General features: G+C 37.1%; 1 protein-coding gene across 1 annotated transcript; it reads right to left on the bottom strand.

The window, feature by feature from the left end:
• Positions 1 to 3,592: 3,592 nt before the first annotated feature.
• On the bottom strand, positions 3,593 to 14,747 carry LOC148846776 (oligouridylate-binding protein 1-like). The gene is made up of 13 exons (XM_088948870.1): positions 14,550 to 14,747; positions 13,520 to 13,631; positions 13,067 to 13,165; position 12,986; positions 9,066 to 9,142; positions 8,929 to 8,990; positions 8,747 to 8,834; positions 8,415 to 8,490; positions 8,271 to 8,301; positions 7,008 to 7,127; positions 5,878 to 5,963; positions 4,222 to 4,395; positions 3,593 to 4,092 (listed from the first exon to the last, which is right to left on the bottom strand). The coding sequence occupies exons 1-13, from the start codon at positions 14,617 to 14,619 to the stop codon at positions 3,802 to 3,804; spliced, it is 1,287 nt and encodes a 428-aa protein (XP_088804996.1). The 5' UTR covers positions 14,620 to 14,747; the 3' UTR covers positions 3,593 to 3,801.
• Positions 14,748 to 21,637: the final 6,890 nt, after the last annotated feature.

Below are 21,637 nucleotides of genomic sequence, written 5' to 3'. Positions count from 1 at the left end.
TTCTACACTGCAATTTTTCAGAAAAAGTTGCAGACCTCGGTGAGACCGTGAGAGGTCTATTTGCTGTGTTCTGGATTATTTGGACTGAAAAAAAAAAAAACACAAACACAAATACAAACACAAACAAACAAACAAACTCTCGGATATTTAAAAGCAAAAGCGAGACCGAAGATAAGTTGGTTCTTTCATGGTTGGGAGTCCATAAGTTGTTCAAGGGGAGACCATATAGCTCTTTTTTTTCTCTTTGTACAAACAGGAGGGTGAATGAAATTTAAAGTTTTGTAAATCCCTAGTATACAGATCCTTGGTGTACATGGGACTTTTGCTATTTCCTTCTACTTTTAATGCAATTCTGTACTTTACAGCTCATATATGTATCAATTCATCATTTACACTCTTCCCATGGAGCCTGATGGGAATTGGTCTGACATCATGCCACAGTTCATCATTCTGCTTCTTTAGTGCAATTGTAATCTGCTGTTATATTTGAGTTGGATAGGCATTGCTGATTCTAGGTTATGCATGCGCGTTTTTTTTTTTTTTTTTTTTTTGAGAGTGAAAGATTGGTGTAGAAGATTGGGGTAAATCCAATTTCTGAGTTTACCGTCCTTCTATATCAGGGGAAGACCATTTTTTGAGTTCATGGTCCCTTCTTCTTTATCCGGTTTTGGCTGGAACTTGGATCTTCGTAGGAATGTGAAGGACTCAGAGCTTGGGCTTTTATTAGATCTTTTGCTAGTTCTTTATGGGGTGTTTCTTGATACTAGTAAAGGGGATAGTCAGTTTTTGGACTTCTCACCGTTCTAGGGTTTTCTCTTGTGCTTTTTTCTTTATAAGTCTTTATCTTTGCCTTCCCCTCTTTTGCCATATATTCATATTAAAGAAGTTTGGTGTCATCCTATCCTCTCCCCTCTACATTTAGGTGGCCAAAAGGCAGTAATCTAGACAATTTGGAAAGAAAGAAACGTTAGTTTCTTTTTTTTTTTTCTTTTTGATATAACGAGAAAGGCTGGCACAATGGGTAAAATGTCTGGAATTGTTTTCAGGATTTATTTTTTGGGCTTCATTTGGAAGGAGTACAAATACAAATATATAGAATACAAAATCTTCTATTTTAGGGTAAAAGACTTAAACCTCTCTTTATGTTTCTCCTGAATACTAAGATATCCCCTCTATTTTCAAATTGGACTAAGACCTCCCCTGTGGACTAAGATATCCCCTTCCATTAGCTTTCTGCCCAAATTGCTTTATATGTGATATCTGTGAGAGTTATTTCTTTTTTTATAAACCCCTCATTTCCCCTTTGCTTGCATATGAACAAGTATCATGCACAAAATTGAGGTTCCTCTGGTTACAGAACAATTGATTAGAGTTCCTCCTTTTTGCATACAAAACTGGGGAATTCAGAACTCTGTTCCCCTAGGTACCACCAAGGCTGTCGGTCCGTTCATAGCATATTATGTCTGCACTTCCTGTACTGCCAAACTGGTTCTACAGAGTCAGATTCCATACAATTAATATGAACATCCACTATCTATGTATAGAGAGATTCAGAATACAAAGTGGACGATGAAGTGATATTACATAATGGACGGTGAAGTGATTCAGAATACAATCCGTGTTTCCTAGTTTTGCCAAAATAAAAAATAAAACACCCTGTTTTCCGGTTCAGTGGTTTTCTTTATAAATTTAAAGAATTCTCAAGGCCAACATGGTCTTTTCATTAATACAGTTAAATATAACCCTACCTTATTCTGTTAAGGGAGGTTTAAGTCCTGTGAGAAATGAGAGGGGAGGTTATTTATGTTAAACATCAGGGAGGTTTAAGTTCCCCCAATTCTATTTTGTATTATTTTGTATGTATTTAAACAGTACATATTTGTGTTTGTACTCCTTCCAAACTGAGTCTTATGTAATGAAAAAGTGGAGGGTAGTTGCAAAGAAATTAGGCAGCTAAAAAAAAGAATTCTAAAAATTAACCTTCAATGGGAGCAGTTTTGGTAACGAATGTCGCTCTAAAATAAGAGGGGTGATAAGAGATGAAAATGGAATATTCAAGTATGTTCTCAGGGATAATTGGAGAAGGGAATTTTTAACTAAGGCAGAAATGAAGCCTGCCATTTTTAGGGTGCAGCAAACTTTGGAGATGGGGGCAAAGAAACTTGTAATTGAAAGAGACTCAAAAGTGATTATAAGTAGGCTGACACAGGCTGAAAAGTCTCCATGGAATTTTAAGAATTAAATAAAAAAAAATCGAATGGTTTGCAAGAGACATGCAACTAACAACACTGGGTATGAAGATCGACAAAAGGCTTAGCGGACCAACAAAGCAAGGGGTTAACAAAGGGCAATTTTTTGGCCTCAATATTTAAAAGAAGAATGGCTGGGTTTTGTTTAAACAAATAAATGAACTTGGGTGGGTAGCCGAGGCTACCCAAGAGAATGTGAGATGTACCCTTTTTCATTACTGATTAATGAAATATTTTTTATTGCTGATCAAAAAAAGGAAAAAATTAAAAAAATAATAAAGATTGGGGTGGAAGGAATCATTACTATTATTGATGCTTTTCAATAGGAGTGTCTGTTTTGACATGGAGAGTTCTTGTTGTTTGGGTGTCAATTGGATTTTGATTTGTTTGGGTAGATAAGGTTTAGGGCTTGTGGAACTTTCTCGTATGAGAATTCAAATGTGTGCACAGTAGGGGGTGTAACTTTGCGGGCCCAACCTGAGCCCAGATCGGCCCAGCGTACAGCTGGGTTTAGATTTTAGGGCTGGACCCGGGCCTAATCAATTGCAATATTTTCTTGAAGACAAAATTGTAATATTATATTAAAACATGAATGTATGGATATACTTGAGATGTGATTCAAGTTTTGATAATATACTTTTATTGGAGAACTTGGATACAAATTTATGTATGTAGTATGTTTTTTTTTAATAAAGCACAACCATATAGTGGCTGTCATCGCCATTATACGCCTGGGACTTGATATATAACCATCGATATGGCTGGGGAATTAGATTAAGGATATAATCTACAGTTTCCTCTAATGCTAAAAGCCAAGTTAACATATAGCGGCGGTCATAAATCACCATTAACAGCGTTTAAAACCGTCGCTATAGCAGTTCCTAGGCCTCTATGGTGACGTCGTAAAAAACACAAAAAAACCTATTTTGGGCGGAGGTTCATGACTGTAGCAATGGCGCTCTATAACTGCAGGTGTTAATGAACATTATAACCGCCACTCTATATCTTTATATAGTGGCGGTTACCAGCATGTAGCTTTTGACGGCAGATTTTATAGAACGCTGCATTTCGCTGGCGGATACATTGGGGCAGTGATTATTAATGCCGCTGTAGATTCTTTCCCTCAGCTGCTTTTTAGTAATGCAGTGGTTTCCGTAACATCACACCTTTGAAAGCAATTTGGATCCACTCCCATTTTCTCAATTTATGTGAATAGAAAACATGAAAAAACCGGTTCTCTAACTACCAGTCTACTACCCTTCCCCTTTGGAATCTCTCCCCCTTTCTCATTTGAGCTCAGCAAAGGAACCCACTCAACAGGCTGCTATGTTAACACGAGCAACTTACAATAAAATTATAAGCTTAATAGCCATTGATCCCTATTTAAAGTAGGAAGTAGGAACCATGGACCATACGTCACAATTCACATATATTATATATACGTCACAACTGGGATGGGCAAGAAAAAGCACCACAAACGTCTCAAGAGTTCCAACATTCCAACCAATCAACAAAGACTGGAGAATACAATGTAAAAAAGAGAAACACGTTACTACTGGTAGTACATGAGCTGTTGTGCAGCAGCAACATTCTGGAAGCCTCCATCATAAATTGCCTGGCTAGTTCCAGCAGCAGCACCCATTCCCATGGCAGCCTGCTTCAATGCATGCTGACCCTGTGGATGCACGACGGCCTGAGCACCAGCCATCTTGCTCATTGCCAGCTGCCGCTCGTAGGCCAGAAGATCAGCAGGTGAAAGACCTGACATAGGAATAGGACCTGTAGGTGGTGGGAGAGGGTTTGAGACTATTCCTGGAGGAGTAGGTTTACTACCCCATGAGCACTGCAACGTTTGGAGAAATGAAAATCAATTGACGGTGGCGTTTGGAACCTCGCCAAAAACATAGTCAAAAGAACAAGTATACAGCAATTCTGCAAAACAAGAGAAAATCAATGGTATGAACAAGATTACTTTAATTGGCTTGCCATAGATAATTCGGCCATTGCCCATTTGGATAGCTAGAGCTGCTTCAGCATGGCTACTGTATCTGACAAACCCAAAGCCTTTTTCTCGTTGCACCCGGGCTTCTTCAATCACTCCAGCAGCAAGAGCATGGAAATGCCGGTGGAGATCAAGCTGAGTAACCTGAAAATAATTTATTCTTGTATATATAAGAAATATATTATAAGAACCATGTCTTGATTTGTCAGACAAAACACTGCGTCATATACAGAAAGCTACATTACCAAGAGCACTTGCCCAAAAAGCTATTTGTTCAAGAACTCTCGGCAATCTGATCTGGCTTCAGACTTGGTGTCAGGTTGGTTTAGTAACAATACACTGGGTCTGGATGTAAAAAACAGTTAAAAATAACGGAGCGTAAGCGTTACAAGTCATGTCCCATGGGCACTTCATCTGGTTCAATATTGACACAGCAGTGTGATTGCCTTGATAAAAAGGCCCCCCTCCCCCCCTTCACCACTACGCAGCTATAGGGCGAATGGCATTAATTGTGCAAGTGTTCTACTCCTCTTTACCAATAATATTCAATAAAAAAAAATAAAAAAGTTGCATGTCAAATGCAAACAAGGTAGCAACACATGGATGGATGAATGAATTCCAACTAGTAGGTTTTAGTAATTGCTTTTTCCCTTATGATGACAAGATCTACAAATCACATTGTTTGGTGGGAGATTTTTCAACCTTTAGTAAATTCAACAGTGATGACATTCTAGCTCAGGTGGATCCGTTGTTAATATTTGAATATTATGATTGGATCTGTTTTCAGTTTCAGAAGTTTCAAGGCAAAGAAACCCAAAAGGCAATGTTTGGTTAAGAAATATGGAGAGCTAAAGGTAAAGCGGTTGGTGAACCACATGAAGGGCTTTCACCTCAAAGTTCCCTTTCCTAACTTTGGCACTCTCGATACTTTTCCATTTAAAATATTTTATATACGATGGCCAATTTAACACTTTTGTTCATCAAAATTCAGGTATCCAGTCCACTCCCAACTAAGATCCCACATAGCAGGACCAGATTTCCAGCACTTCCTGGACCAACCAATCACTGTGACAGGTTTTCAGGACTTTGTGCAAAAATCAGTTACTATTACATGCATGGGTGTTTACACGTGTAACAGAACACCTGTCAGAGAAAATTCGTGTATAATACATTGTATTATATTTTTATATTGACATTTCAAAAATACATCAAACATTCAGAATCATATCTCATTAAAGATAACGGAAAATAATTCAGGAAGAACATACAATACATGAATAACTCAGGTTTTGAAATGTACAGGTCTAGAAATTTGGGAATTTTTAATTTCATAAATATTTTAAAAATTTAAAACCTTTTACATGTGTATGTTGAAAATGTCTTAAAATATGCCAAATATTTTACTTTGAACTTTCTCTTTGATGCGATTATTTGACCAAACTTTTACTATTGTCACATGGTGAGTGTTTAGTGCAGGAAATCCAGACTCCATAAGGTAATGGCCCTTTCCCTTTCCTTTTTTGATAAATCGTTCCCCTTCCTTTTTTTTCTTTTTTTTGCCTCTTTACCAAATTGGTACAATGATCAAAGGTAAAAACAAAGAATCAGGGTAAGATGTTTTCTTACTTCAGGAGCAAGGTTGCCCACATAAACTGTGGTATACTGAGGATTATGTTCTGGAGCATCATAATTCGTTGTCTCTTGACCATCTTCTGCACAAGAACATAAGAGGCAAAATATTAGCCAGGTCGCATGGACTATACTAAATGGATAAAGTTTCTATGTTGGACACATGTAGACTCCAGTACTCCAATTCTTGAAGGACACTTCGATATAGCATTTTCTGTTTCCTAGCTCATTTGACATAGAAGAACAGCTAAGTGAGTTAACTTTTGCAGTAAAGAGGTTCAGGCCCTGCGTTGTTGCAATGATTTAAGAGGATCTGCATTGGTCAAAGGCACACACGCATTAAAGTGATACCAACAGCGGAGAAAGTGGCACTCATTTGGAGCCCATGTTAAACATTTCCAATTATATCAGTCTCACTTTAATGTCACCAGGTCCCACATGCAACATGGAGCCCCTTTAATTCACAGCAAGAGGACTTGTGAATAATGAATGTCAGTTTTCTGACAAAATGTTATCAAGCAACAAGGTAATCCTTGTTTCTTTGTCTCGCAAGCAAGACCGCTATACGTGCATCAGATGACAGTTGATTAGCTTAACTTCATAGCCATTTTTCAGGCTGTAGGACCAATCATTTTGCTTTGCACCAGCCAATTCAAGTGAGATTTCAGTGATTGTGGGCCATATACGCTTTATGACCCATAGCCATAAAACAACTAAAGTTCACCTATGCATGTGACTGTACATGTATCAGTCAGTTCAACACAAAAGCAGAGCACCAATGATTTTTGGTTTTTAATCAACTAATAATGCAGCTCCTGAGGACACCATAACAGCCACATCCATTATATCAAAAAAGGCTTGTTAGGCTGGCATTTGGCATGTTTTCAAATAATTAATTTTGACGAACTTTGTGATTTTAAGAACTAATTTTAAGTTTGCATGTATGAAAGTTACTGGAACCGAATCCCCTATTTTTGTGGGGAACACTCAAAACTCATTCTAAGAATTAATTCTTGGAGATAAAAATTTAGCTTAAAAAGCATTTTGGCTTAAAAATCATTACACAACCAGTGATTCTTTGGAGCAGAATTTGAACCATGTAAAATCCATTTTGGAGATGAAACCACTTGATGTTCCTGTTGTTAACTCTACCACACTTTTGGCATCTGAGTTTTGCTTGTCATCATTAGCTCCAGCACCTTTTGTAGCCCAATTACAACGAATTTGTCTACTACCGAGCCACTTTCCTGCATTAGAGAATAACTAAACCAAATCAAACAAAGAACTCAGGTGTCAAACTTTTTGATGTCCATAATGTCACTTTAACATTTCCCCTCGGGATGAAAATTGCAGTATTAGGTTCTTGTAAAAGATTTCAAAAAGGTTCATATTTTCGTAAGTACGATAAGCATAAGGTTGCACTAGGCATTGCTAGAAATGGCACCCCAAAAAGTAAACCATCATCTAAGCCTTGTCCCAACTATAAAAGGTCAACTGCACAAATCCTATTCCACCATCCATTACCATTGAGTATCCACTATTAAATTATTGTTTATTGAATCATTTTTCACTAATTCAACAGCTCAGCCCATGCCCTTTTTGTGTGCCCTTAGTTCTTCTAGAACCTTTGAATTGTAACAAATGTACTGCAAATGGTCTTCTTTGCACATGATCAAATTATCAAACCATCTTTTATCTACTTTAACTTGTTTTATCACTTATTTGAGCGCCACCACTAGGCTCCTCCAAATAAATTCATTTATGGCCCTATGCCTATTTTAGTTTTCTAAGGTATTTGTTAATAAATCTAATGTTGCCTTTAAATCCTTTTTTAGTTTCATCAATTAATACCATGTCATCAACCACCGGGCCTCCACCCAAGGATCAAAAGATTTATATGCCTGAAATCAAAAATTCGATATCGGTGTGTTTCAATAAGACCAATACTCTTTTTTAATTTTATTAACCTGAGAAGGATGCTTATATCATCCCAAACTTTCAAAATCACCCAACCCTGTGTATAACAGTGTCTCCACGAGTTTCCATGACATTAGATACAATTAGGGTAATTCGATATGGGGCCTATTGTCTTGATATTTTGATCCTTGCCTCCACCTGGAATATCCATGGTCAATTCATCCATGACTAATGCAAATAAATAAGGATTACGTGTTGAGTAAGTTCAATCATAACTAGAAACTTTCATGTCTCTCCCATAGATGTTCTAACATTGGTTGTTGCACTCTCATACACGTCCTTTTTTGGTCCAATACCACCTATGTGGCACTCCTTTTTTTTTACAAGCTCACTATATTCTCTCTCAAGGAACTGTATCATATGCTTTGGAAAGGGAAGCCAACAAAATATTCAAGCAATACATCTTTCCTTACCAGTTAAATCGTTTATGGCACTTTGAGCATCCTGGCCACAAAGGAACAATGGAAAATATCATTGTTAGACACTAGCACATAGGAACACTTTCATCATCATCAAAAGGTACTAAAAATAACAAAAAAAAGAAAAAAGCATACTACCTGTTGATTGCGAAAAGAAACAAACCCAAACCCTCTTGAACGGCCAGTCTTTTGATCCCACATAACCCTTGCATCTCTGGAATCACCATAGTTGTTAATATATCTCAAAACAATTTACTACCACTGAATAGGGTGCCAAGCATAAGCAAAAGGATTTTAGAAAATCAAGGGAAGTGCTAAAACAATATGTAGCAAGCCTTATCTGGCTGGATCACACCTCCAGTGCAATCTATCTTTGATATTCAGTAATATAATACATTAATACCTTACTTAAATGTTCAAAACATGAGGAAAGAAACTGTTTAAACAACAGAGATTTGCTGAGAACTTACGAACAACTGGGATAAACAGAGAAGCATGCAAACAACATAGCATCTGTAACCTCAGGGCTACGATCACCAACAAATATGTTATAATGGCCTGCATAGAAAATTTAAAAATCATTCAGTGTCAAGCTAAGAATCAAAAGAATCAAGGAATACATTACACTGTAACATTGATAACAATAGGTAACCTGATGTGTCTTCTCTCTGACTACTGGCATATGCCCAATTAACTTTAATAGGCTGCCCAAACCTGTAAATATGAAGTAAGAAACAGGAGACAGGGTTGACACAGAAGCAAATGGAAATCCACAAGGACTTTACTTACAGATGCCTTCCATTAAGAGTCAAAATAGAAAGTGCAGCTGACCTACGATCAAAGTAATCTATAAAACCATAGGATGACTGTCAACGTGCAACCAAGAGATGTGTCAATATTATGATGAACAAGCCACTAAGATAATATCGAAGTATGAAATTAGAATGTTGATTCAGTTAAGAGCAGGATCTCTTTCCTGTAAGAGGGAAATCGCACAAATTATTAAATCCTTTGTATGTCTAGGAAATGTAAATAATTTATAGTTTTATACAATATTTGTTTGATAACTAGTCTGTAGAGTTGGAACCAAATGCCTGTTCACGAGTCTGGAGAGATGGTTAATAATTGAAATAGAAGTGAAGTAAGTTTCATATAAACCTTGTTCGTTAGAGAAAGCATACTGTTTTGAGTTGCTTGAGAAGGGAAGGCAAAGGGTCCCAGGTAATTTTACAGACACGTTTGGAGAATTTCTTATCAGTAACACTTCAATTTATTAGAATTGCAAGAAACAATGAACAAGCTAGTCAGGGTGAGCTACCAAAAACACCATGTAGGTTAGCATGTGCTACCCGCCAGAAAACAACAGTATTTTAGTTCCTTATACAAGTGTTCCTATTCACTCATCTTCCAGAGCATCAGCAATACTATTAAATACCTACCCATTTAAATGTTACTCCCAGTTCCCTCCCTACTTTTATACCTCTCTTATTACTTGCCTATGTAACAAATGCCTAAATTGTTTTCTATGAACCAGCCCATCACAACTTTTCAACCTCCCTCCACCTCTATGCTTTTGTAATTTAAAGACTTTCCAAATTAGACCATATGACCAATAGTTGCTACTGTGGTGTGGTGTCTCCGAATCCAATAGGAACCCAAAAATAAGGCCACTACTTTCACATTATTATCTCTAACATGTTAGGAAAATGTTGTGCATGATAAGGAAGTAGCCAAGGAGGTAAAACTAACCCATTTTCCTGCATTATGGATGATGGGGAACTCGGTATTTTTTTTCCTCAAATCATAATCACTAAGCACTACCATGCCCAATAGTTTCATGACAAGAACACTGAAGAGTATGTTCTCATAAGAGCTGAAGTGGGATTGATGTAAAGCCCACATTGATTTAAAAGGCGCACCTCAGGCGCACAGGCGAGGCATATTTTGGGGTATGCGCCTCGCTCAGGTCCTAGGCACACTTCTTTCAAAAGGCGTGTGCCTGGTGCGCCTAGGCATGTGCCTGATGCGCCTTGCGCCTTTTTAAAATTTTGCGCTTTTTGCTGTTTTTTGAGTCTAACGGCTGAGCGGGGGCTCCATCGGCTTGCCTCAAGGGGCGTGCTACAAAGGCGACTCATAGAATCAAGAATGCAATATGTTTTCCATCACATTAACTACTTGAAGCAATGCAATTAAAGAAAAAAAGAGATTGTGGGTTTTACATGCTTGAAAATGCTTTATATGTATGCTTTTATTTTTAAATTTTCATTTGGATACACTTTACATGTTATGTTTATGTATTTTAATTTTAGATAATAGGTTTTTAAAACCATTTATTTCAAAATTTAAGTTTATATTTTTATTAACATTATGTTTAATATTTTTGCATTTTTTGGCATTTTTTTGAAATTTTCTGACATTTTTTATTTCTTAGTTTTTTTTTTTGTAATTTTGTGCCTTTCTTAAAAAGGTGCGTGTCTCGCCTTGCACCTTGCGCCTCAGGCGCAAATTGGCCCTTGCGCTTTTAAAACACTGAGAGCCCAGGGCTAAAAGAAGGGCCTGATGCGGATTCCTTCAAGCTTTTAGGTGCTGACTCCTAAGCAGTGTTGCATGGACACGGACACGGACACGGACACGGATATGGACACAGACATGGACATGGACATGGACATGGACACAGAAATTAGAATCTGACGTGTATCCAAGAGTCTGACTCTACAAGTGAGAAAACAAAGCATCTTAGGCATGTCAATGGAAAGTATATACTTTTAAGGTAGTACACATGTTGAGATACAAACAAACCGAGGAACAAGATAAATGATTAACAAGTAGGGAAACAAGAAAGAAACGTATAACAGATTAACAAAGCAACACAAAACACAAAGATTAGTGTGGTTTGACTTATAGCCTACATCCACGGGTATCAGAGGAGAAGAAATCCACGAAACAATGGAGACTACAGATACAATATGTTCACAGCCATCTGACCAAAGCCCCAGCTCCCAACACACCCAAAGTTCCATCTTCCTATATCTCACACTCTCTCCTGTTATCTTTTCTTGGCACCCAAAATACAAGATGACTTTCTGTGCTAGGTACAAGGTTATTTATATGAGAAACCCCTAAACCAGGTCAACCCCACAAAATTGCTAAGAATGGGAGTCCAGAGTCTTAGTGAATCTGGGACCTGTGAGTCCAGCCTGCAATTCCAGGCTACTACGACATTGGACGACTTGTGAACTTGGAGTATCACGAGACCAGATAAGTTGTGGGTCTGGTTAAGAAATCTACGAGACCGGATGCCTTGCGAGATTGAATGATTTATGATTCCCTTAACACTGGAAGTCCATATATCCAGTCTTGCAGGTTGTCCAAACTCACAGCTTATTTGGTCTCACAAGACTCTAGACTCACAAGTCATCCAATCTTGTAGTAATCTAGCATTGCAAGCTGGACTTGTACATCCTGGAGTTGCTAGCAACATTCGATACAAAAAAATGGCATTCATCTTGTATATTAGTGGTGCATTTATGTCAAATAATATAGGAGATAAAAAGGAAATGCTATATAAAAATTTCCCCAAGAAACCATGGGTATCAGAATTCTATGTGTAGGACATCCATTTAGGAGGGTTCATGCAATACTGCTCCTAAGTGAATTTATCCTTTTCTTTTCATTTATTATTCTACAGCATCTATCGTACACATCAGATCTTCATTTAACAGCATTAGTCGTGTCCTTGGGAGTCGTGTCCTTGGATCAGCAATGAAGTGGAGAGATGTTTGTGGAGTATTATGTGCAGCGTTTTAAAAGCGCAAGGGCCAAGTTGTGCCTGAGGCACAAGGCGAGGCACGTGCCTTTTTGAAGCAAGGCACAAAGATACAAAAAAAAGGTAAAAAATCAGAAAAAAAAGTCAAAATTTTAAAAATTAAAAAAATGTCAAAAATTTTAAAAATTAAAAAAAAACAAAAAAATATTAAACATAATGTTAATAAAAATATAAACTTAAATTTTAAAATAAATGTTTTAAGAAAACTATTATCTAAACTTAAAATACATAAACATATTCAAATGGAAATTTGAAAATAAAAGCAAACATTTAAAACCCACAATCTCTTTTTTTCTCCAATTGCATTACTTCAAGTAGCTAATGTGATGTAAAACATATTGCATTCTTGATTCTTTAAGTCGCCTTTGCACCATGCCACTAGCAAGCTCGAACAAGTCCATGTTAGGGTCTTAAATTCTTATTTCTCACATAAAAAATAATGAATTTGTAACTTTAATTGACTTTTAAGAGGATATTTTATTGGAATGAATGAATGAACAACCTTAACATGGACTTGTTTGGGCTTGCTTTAAGGGGCATGGTCGGGTTTGGGGACGGAGCCCAGAGCCCAACCGTTAGGCTCAAAAAAACAAAAAAAAAAAACAAAAAACAAAAAGCACAGAATTTTTAAAAAGACGCACGCTGGGGTGAGGCGCATCAGTTACACAACTCCACGCCTAGGTGTGCCTTTTGAAACGGGTGCACATAGGACCTGGGCTAGGCGCATACCCTAAAATCTGCCTCGCCTGTGCGCCTAGGCACGCCTTTTAAATCACTGGTTATGTGATCAATGCATATTAACCTCTGGGCAGCATTTATGTTAAACTGGTGAAGGATGAATCAGAATATAACAACAAAAGAAGGATTAAAGAGAAACCCTCACTCTTAATTACATCATAGTTTTATTATAGATCCATGTGGCGGCTGGTAATGCAAACCAAATGACTTCAAATGGAATATATACTTCTCCTTCCTGAGCTTGCACCCTTCAAGGGGGCCAGTACTTGAGAAAACCTCTTGAAGAAGTGGTTCAGTAACTTGTGTATGAATGTTACCCACATACCTGCAACTCCTACAAGTTAACAAAGAAAACTAAAGGGGAAATATAAACATTATAAAACGACATCACTACTGAATAGTGGTGCATAAATACTTTTTTGGGAAGTGTGGATAAAGTTGACAGATTCATAAGAAAATGAAAAATATATAGCCTCAAACCATATGAAAGTGAAAGATTTTGGTAACTAAAAAATTATCCTAGTTAACAAAAGCTACATGCCCGGTAAATAAGCATAAAAAATGAAGCATAAATCCATAAAGGCATAAACATAAGACAAAAATGCAAAAGAAGAATTAACGGGAAAGAGAGGGGGAAGAACAAAAAATAAAAGAAAGAGAATGTCCCAATAACACTCACACACTGCGGCATGTACTTGAATCAAACCCAGGAGGCAGATTTCCACTTGGGATCAGCTCAATCTGCAAAAGAGAAATGTGAAAAGAAACAAAGAAAAAAGGAAAAAATAGCCCTAGCGATAAAAGACTACCCTCATTTGGTGTTTCAAAATATAATAAAACCTATTTTCAGAAAGTATCCATGAGTGCGCCTACTAGGAACCAAAAGAAAGAAACTTTGGCACAATTAATGTATTTCAGTAGTAACCGAAGTAGCCCAGAGAAAAAGGCAAAACTAGCGTCCATTCAGAGGTGAGTTTTTTCTTGAGAGGGTTGTGACCAACAAATGACCCTAAACTGGTAATACATAATTCCTAATAATATTTTATCTTAACTAAAATTTCCTTGTTAATTTGTGGACGAGATAATTTCGATTTATTTCTACCCATAAAAATACATTTAGTCCTAAAAGTAGATATATAACAGGATAAACCCAGAAAAAATAGGTAATGACAATTGATAAGAAAATCATTATTTGGGAACAATGACAATAAAATAATAATACTCTACAAAAACCTACCTAAGAACCTATTTAATAAAATAGAGAAAAAAAAACAACCAAATTTTTATCAACTTACCCCAAAAACGTGAAAGAAAAAGTCAACAGAAGCCCTTAAAACCACCAAAGAGAACACTCACACTCCCAGAACCATACTTTTTTCTTAAAAAAGAAAGCAACACAAAGATCAATTTGTATCTCAAAGTGCAACTCTAGCTCCCAAACTGAAGAACAACGACGAATCATGAAGAAAGAACGTAAACATTGACTACATAAAGCAAAACAGGAAAGAACAAAAGAAAAGAAAATCAACACGAAGATCAAACGGTATCTCAAAGAAAAAACCCTAGCTCCCAAACTGAAGACCAATCATGACGAAAGAACGCAATGATTAAGTCCATAGAACACAACAGGAAAGAACAACAAACAGAAAAGAAAGAAAAATAAAAGAAAATTCAACCGAAGAGGAAAAAAAGGACATCTGAGGAGGAGCTTTGCTGCTGTTGCTGAAGGAGAGCAGCTTGCTGCATTAACGCCTGCTGTTGCTTCAGCCTGTGCTGCATTTTCCAAACTCGAAGTTGCAGAGAGCGAAAGAAAGAGGTTCTTAGGGTTTCAGTTGTAGCAAAGAAGAAGAAGAAGAAGAAGAAAGAAAAGAAAAGAAAAAGAAAAGAAAAGGAAAAAAAAAAGAAAAAAAGGGGGGAAACCCTCGAAGCGGAGGGAACGAAACGGGAGAAAGAAAGGCCCTCGTAAAAGGGATTGTGAAACCCTCTCGACCCAGAGATTTAATAGAGATGGAAAGAGAAGGGTAATTGTGATGTTAATTTTTCGGGAATACCAGTAAGCAATCATTTTAGGCAACTCTTGGGTTCTTCGCGCTACAGACATGATACGATACTACGATCACCCTTTTGTTATGTCCTCGGGGAGTCGGAGGATGGAAAAGGTAGAATTTCATGCACTCGCTATTTTAACGACACGTGAACATGACTACTTGATTAGCGAGAAAAGATCAGTTACTTTACACGATCCACCAGTTGGTGGTCATTTATCTTCTAGTGGATGCTGAAATGGACTGTACGTGGCGTTGCTTGCTAATTGCTGTTCTCATCGAGTTCGTGGCTCCGGCAACATTTCATGGCAGATGGCACATTGCCATGACAGACGAATCCGATAGGAACGAAGTAAATGCCTCACCGTGGTTTACGGAGAGTAAAACTGTGAAGTGTGAACTACTGTTTTGAATCTGGTTTAGAGGTTGGACCACTCAGGTGCAACTCGGGCGAGCTCGGGTTGAGCTTCCGTTAATATTTGAATCGGCAATTAACTTACTTCAAATTGGACATCTATCTGAATAAACAGTGGTTCAGGTTTAGTCTAAATGGGTCAGGTCCGGTCTAAATGTGAAGAACCAATTCCGAACTAGATGTCTAGAACCCATAGGGTCCGACCTAATAACCTAATTGACAGCTAAGCTTTTAACCCGTAATTTGACCATACATCTACTTATTTGTTAAATTTATACATGTAGACATCATAGTATGATAATATTGTTTTGGTTTATACTGGTCGAATTATGGGACGGTAATAATTATGGTTTTGTGATCGCCGATTGGTTTAGAGTTTAGACATATTGTACAAGGCCTATAGCAACTAAATGCAGCTGTATCAATTTCAAGGACAGCTGTTAGCAAGAGGCAGTTATGGCAACACAAAAATCTTACAGAAAGGTTCTATCAACTTAGGGCCAGTTGCTAAGTTTAAGAGAAAATCATATTTTTTAAGAGATTTTTTTAATTTTAAGAGAAAATTGATCGTTTATTTCCTCTTATCTCTTATTTCTTAAAGTGAGATCATACAATTTTTTGTTTTCCAATGATATTCCTAAAAAGACAAACAAAAACTCTCATATATGGGGTCAAAATGGATATTTGATAGTTTTTATAATTCAAAATTCAGAATTCAAAACAATATTTTCTTCATTCAGAGTTTAGAGGAAAGAAAAGTACATCAATCAATACCAATATACCTCTTACTGTAATTATTACACTTTCAAATGTCAGACTTCAGAGCAAACGAACAGGCTCTTATTTTAATAGTAGGATTTGACGCTCATCATATCTTCCTCTCGGAGCAGAGATTTATTGTGACACTCTCCATCGTGTAGGACACATTGCACTTATTTCCCATGCAAGTTCAATAGAACTAAAGATCAGGAAGTATCTCAAAATCTTTATTTGATTCTCGTTACTTTGTTATTGTTACTTGTTACATATTCTTGTTACTTTGTTATTGTTACACGAACTAGTTTATAGGTTTTAAATAATTCACTTTGAAGTAGGCAGTTTACTTTCTTACCTTTGTTTCTCTTCCATCTTTACTATCTACTCTCCCTCCTTACTCTCTTCTTTTATGTGTCTTTCCTTATAATCTTTTTCTCTTATCATCTGCTTTCCTTCCTTTTTCATGGAGAATATGGAAGCTCTTAACTAGGCTTTTCAAAACATGCTCCAAGCTAATGACCAAGGAGTTGATGTGGTAAATATCCAATCTTTGGTCCCTCCCAATGTTCATGAGGCTTGGAACCTCTCCCTCATCTGCCGTTTGTTTCCCAAACTGACTGACCAATTTGAAGATGTTGTCCAAGGTCTGTATGAGTTGTGGAATCTTAACCCAGATAGATTATTGTTAGCACCTTTCCACTGATATCACTTCCGTCTAAACTTTCGCTATGAAGAAGACTATAATCGAATCCGTAATGAAAGTCCTTGGACTATCAATGGACAGTGAATTCTCATGGAACCCTAGGTTCCTGGTAGGCCCCAGTATTTTTGGAATATCCAATAGATAGAAATTTAGGTCCAATTACATGATCTACCATTTGAAACTCTCTTAGTGGATGTTGGTCGACCTTTATTCGAACGTATAGGACACACTAGGCTTATCTCAGTTGTGCAAAATTATATTCATGCAAAGGTAACCATCTCAATAGATAGACCTCTCAAGTTTGATTGCTTTGTTGGCATACATCAATGGGTTACCTATCGTTATGAAGATCTTCCATGGACTTATTACATCTGCGGAAGGATTGGCCATCAATTCCGTCGTTGTTCGCAACCTATGCCCCACACAAACAATTTGTCATCAATTCAAAGACTTTGTTGATTTTCCATAGTCTACACCTCCCCAAAATGCAAGTCTTCACCAAGAAGATTTCTCCACACCGCCTACTAACCCTGTGACTCCTACTCTGAATCATGCTTCTCCGACTACCCAATCACCAAATCCTTTGGAGATAGCCTCCTCTTCCAATCCGTCTCATGTCAAAGTCTCTGCAGCTACTTTTCACCTGGCAGAAAGTGCCCAATCTTTGCTCGTATTTTAGATGATCATCCTAGGCCTTCTCCTGGTATCCGAGGTAAGAGACCTCATGTAGATCTTCTTTCGGGTATCCAGATTGAGTCTAACCCAAATCTTATCCCGACTTTTGATCGTCCTAATATGTCAGATCCTACCGACTCTCCTGCTCAAATCATAAATATGGACAATGCTTCTCCTCAAGACGTGGATTCAAATACAGAGCACCAGGAGTTGGTAATTTCTACTTTCTACTGCTTTTCTCTTTTTTTATCTCTGTGGGCGGAGGTGGGTAGCCCGATTCAGCCCCACCCGTATCTATGTTAATCATAAGTTGGAATTGTCATGGGGCCTCTCGTCCCAAGGCAGTTCAAGGACTAATGGATTTGGTTTCCTGGTTCAACCCAAATATTATTTTTTTTGTGAGACCAAAATCCATTATTCTAAATTAATTTCTTTAATTAATACTTTGTGTTACCCTAACTCCTTCATCATTAATCCTGAAGGCCAAGTAAGAGGATTAGCAGTTGTTTGGAAAGTTGCTTTAAATGTCTCTGCTTTTTGCTCACATGCAAGGTATGTGCTTTTGAAAATTCACTCCTCTGTTGAAAATTAGATTTTAGGATTTATTCATGGTCCATCAGTTAGACATAGAAGGAATGCTTTTTAGAAAGATATGAACAGCTTGCTACATACTATTAATCTTCCTTTTCGTTTAATGGGCAATCTTAATGAAGTTTCATCTATAGATTCTTATGCTCCTTCTTCTTCTGGTTCTAATAGTAATCACCTGACCTCATCTCAATATAGAAACATAATTTTTAATCATAATCTTCTGGAACTTAACCTCCAAGGGGGAGGTTCTTCTTGGACAAATAAAAGAGCCATAGGCCACATACAGAGAACTCTAGAAAGAGCTATCTTATCTCTAGATTGGCTTCAATTATTCCCTGATACCTCTCTCTCCTTAGGATCAAAATAGGATTCTGATCATCATCTTTTAATTTTAAATTTGCACCCCCAACACCAAAAATTACCCAAACCCTTCAGATCTTTTGAAATGTGGCTCTCATATGACTCTTGCAAACATGTACTAGAAGAAGGGTGGCAAATTCAAGTGAATGGCTATGCAGCTTTTTGGTTAACTAGGAAAATGGATGAAATAAAAAAAAAATCTAATTCAGTGGAGGAAAGTTCATTTTATTGATCCCAAATTAAAAGCATACACTTTGGAGAAACAAATTATTCAGGCTGAACAATCAGAAGACCACTTATCAATTCAAAGCCTGTACAAACAGTTAGAAGAGGTATCTTGACAGTTAGAGAGCTTTTGGATGCAAAACTCTCGCCACACATGGCTGCATTTGGGAGGCAAGAATACCAACTTTTTTCATAAGAGTACTATTTGTAGAATAAAAAAGAATTACATTGAAGGAATCAAGGATAGTGCTAATCAATGGAAATCAACTCACCAGGAGATAGCCAAAATTTGTGTGGATTATTTTTTGAATCTTTTCTCCTCCCAAGAAACCTAGGAAAGTGAAGACCTACAGTCCCTTTTTCCACCAATAATTTCTCAAGATGACAACTCCATGTTATTGTGCATCCCCTTTGAAGAAGAAATCAGATCAACTTTCTTCACTATAGGAAGTTTAAAATCCCCTAGCCCATATGGGATGCCAGCTTTGGTCTTTAAGGAATGTTGGGACTTCATGGGATCTGAAATTGTTCAGGTGGTTCAAGAATTTTTTAGGAATAAGAAATTACTCAAGAGATTAAATCACACGTTTAACTGTTTTATTCCTAAAAAAATAGAGTGTACAAAAGTCTAAGATTATAGGCCTATTAGCTTATGCAATGTCACCTATAAGATCATAGCCAAACTGATCCCAAAAGGCCTTTCACTACCTACAACATAAAAAGCTGGGTACAGGCTACATTGCCATTAAACTAGATATGTCAAAAGCCTATGACCGTCTGGAGTGGAGTTTTCTATTAAGTGTTCTATCTTCACTAGGCTTCTCTGAGGATTTCTATCACCTTATTAAAGAATGCATCTCCACAGTTTCTTACTCTATCCTGATTAATGGCACTTTGGAATGTCATTTCTGTCCCACTAGAGGCCTACGTCAAGGAGATCCTTTATCTCCCTATCTCTTTATTCTAGCCATGGAAGGGCTGAGTCGTCTATTATATCAAGCGGAAGCTAAGAATAAACTTAAAGGAATAACTTTATCTCCCTATTCTCCCACTTTTTCGCATCTCTCCTTTGCATATGATGTTCTGCTTTTCTTAAGAGCCCATAGAGAAGAGCTTGATAATTTGAACTTAATTCTCTCTAAATTCCAAAATGCTTCTAGGCAACTAATAAATTTTGAAAAGTCTGAGCTCTTTTTTAGTAAAAATATCTATCATCACCATCAAAGAATGATCAAAAGACAACTCTATATAGGTTCCATCAATCAGAATTCGAAATACCTTGGCGTTCCTCTCCTTTGGTCCTGAAATAAACATAACCAACTTAGCTATGTTCTAGATAATCTGAAAGCTAAGTTAAACAGTTGGAGAGCATCAGCCATAAGTCAAGTTGGGAAAAAGGTTTTGATCCAATCGGTCCTACAAGCTGTTCATATCCATTCAATGAGTCTAATCCAATTCCCCCATAAAACCCTTCATCAAATCACTAAAATAATTTAAAGTTTCTGGTGGAATATTTCAGACTCTCGTAAACACTGTTATTGTTGGTGTTCTTGGAATATCTTGACCTTACGAAAGGTTTTTAGTGGTTTGGGGTTTAAAAATCTGGCTTTGGTTAATCATGCCCTCCTAAAGAAAATTGCATGAAAATTTTTGAATGAACAACACAAACTCTATGCCCAAATATGAAAATTAAATAAACCAGAAAATATCTTTCCTTACACCACTTCCTCTAATGCTTCTGCTTGTTGAAAGTCAGTCTGTCCAAAGCTTCGAGTAGGACTGTACACGGGTCGGGTTGGGTCGGTTTACTAGGGTTTTTCCAACCGACCCGACTTGGTCGGGTTTCCTGAGGTGGAAACCGAAACCGATCCACTGATAGGCAAAACCGACCTGGTCGGTTTGAGTCAGATTGGGTCGGTTTCGATTTTGCTCCTATAGTCAAACCTTATTTCTGAAACTTGTCTCACCTTTGGTCCAGTGTCAACCTTACTAACCCCTATTCCATTCAAAAAGCTTTTGTATTCAATAAGACAAAAGACAAAACTGTTTTATAGAAGACAAAAGTTATCAACATTCAATATTCAATAAGACAAAAGACAAAAGTTATCAACATTCAATAAGATAATAAAATAGAAAGTCAAATTGTTTTATAGAAAGAAGGTTGAAACATTTATATTTAAAGAAACTTTCTAAATTCTAATCTAGGTAAAAGATGACACCTAATTCTAATTATAATTGCCTAATGGGTTGCCTATTTGGTGTAAAAGACTATATAAACTAGGATAAATATAATTTAGTTAAGTAGGAACTAGAAGATAGGGCTGTTCTAGTTCTAGTAGAAGACTAGTTAAGTAGGAAACTAGGAACTACTGAACAAGTAGAAGACTAATTCGGTTCGGTTTCGGTTTTTACACAAGAAAACCGAAACCGACCCGATATTTCGGTTTATAAATTTGCCCAACCCGAAACCGACCAGTGCTGATGAAAACTCGGCCGACTCGGGTTGGGTCAGTTCGGGTTGGTCGGTTTGGTCGGGTTGGGCCTTCTTATGAACAACCCTAGCTTCGAGAATTGGCATATGAAGTAGGTTATCTGGTTAGTGAAAATTCTGACTTCCTAATCTCCTAATACCCTTGGGTCCAAACTAATTAGAAATTTTATTGGATTCCCTTTCCCATTTCTCCTCATTAAGGAATCTTCATATTTCTGCCCTTCTTTCAGAAGGTCATTGGAATCCTCTCATAGTTCAGCAATATTTTGATAGAGAAGAAGCTATGAAAATATTACAAACTCCCATCTTCCCTTCATCTATGATGTTCACTGGATTTGGTTACAGCATAAATCTAGGAACTTTACTGTTAAGGAGGAATATAAAACTAAACAAACACTCTCTATTCTTGCAATCCTCCAAGATATCAACTTTTCTTGTGGAGGCTTCTCAACAACTTTACCATAGACAAAAGTGTTATTTTCTTTGATCCTGCAGATAAAATTTGTATACTTTGTAACCATTTTGAAGAGACAACA

The sequence above is a fragment of the Nelumbo lutea genome, chromosome 6 (genome assembly GCF_056320005.1).
Source record: "Nelumbo lutea isolate HS-2025 chromosome 6, American lotus-T2T, whole genome shotgun sequence".
NCBI lineage: Eukaryota > Viridiplantae > Streptophyta > Magnoliopsida > Proteales > Nelumbonaceae > Nelumbo > Nelumbo lutea.
The sequence above is the reverse complement of the archived record's forward strand: the minus strand, read 5'-3'. Positions and strand labels throughout refer to the sequence as shown.

Excerpts from the sequence above, each read along its gene's own strand:
- LOC148846776 (XM_088948870.1), bottom strand. The coding sequence starts at position 14,619 with ATGCAGCACAGGCTGAAGCAACAGCAGGCGTTAATGCAGCAAGCTGCT. Across the intron at positions 5,964-7,007 it reads GTTAACAACAGGAACATCAA|AAGATGGTCAAGAGACAACG; the intron begins GTGGTTTCATCT and ends GTTCTTGTGCAG. Across the intron at positions 4,396-5,877 it reads TGGGCAACCTTGCTCCTGAA|GTTACTCAGCTTGATCTCCA; the intron begins GTAAGAAAACAT and ends AATTATTTTCAG.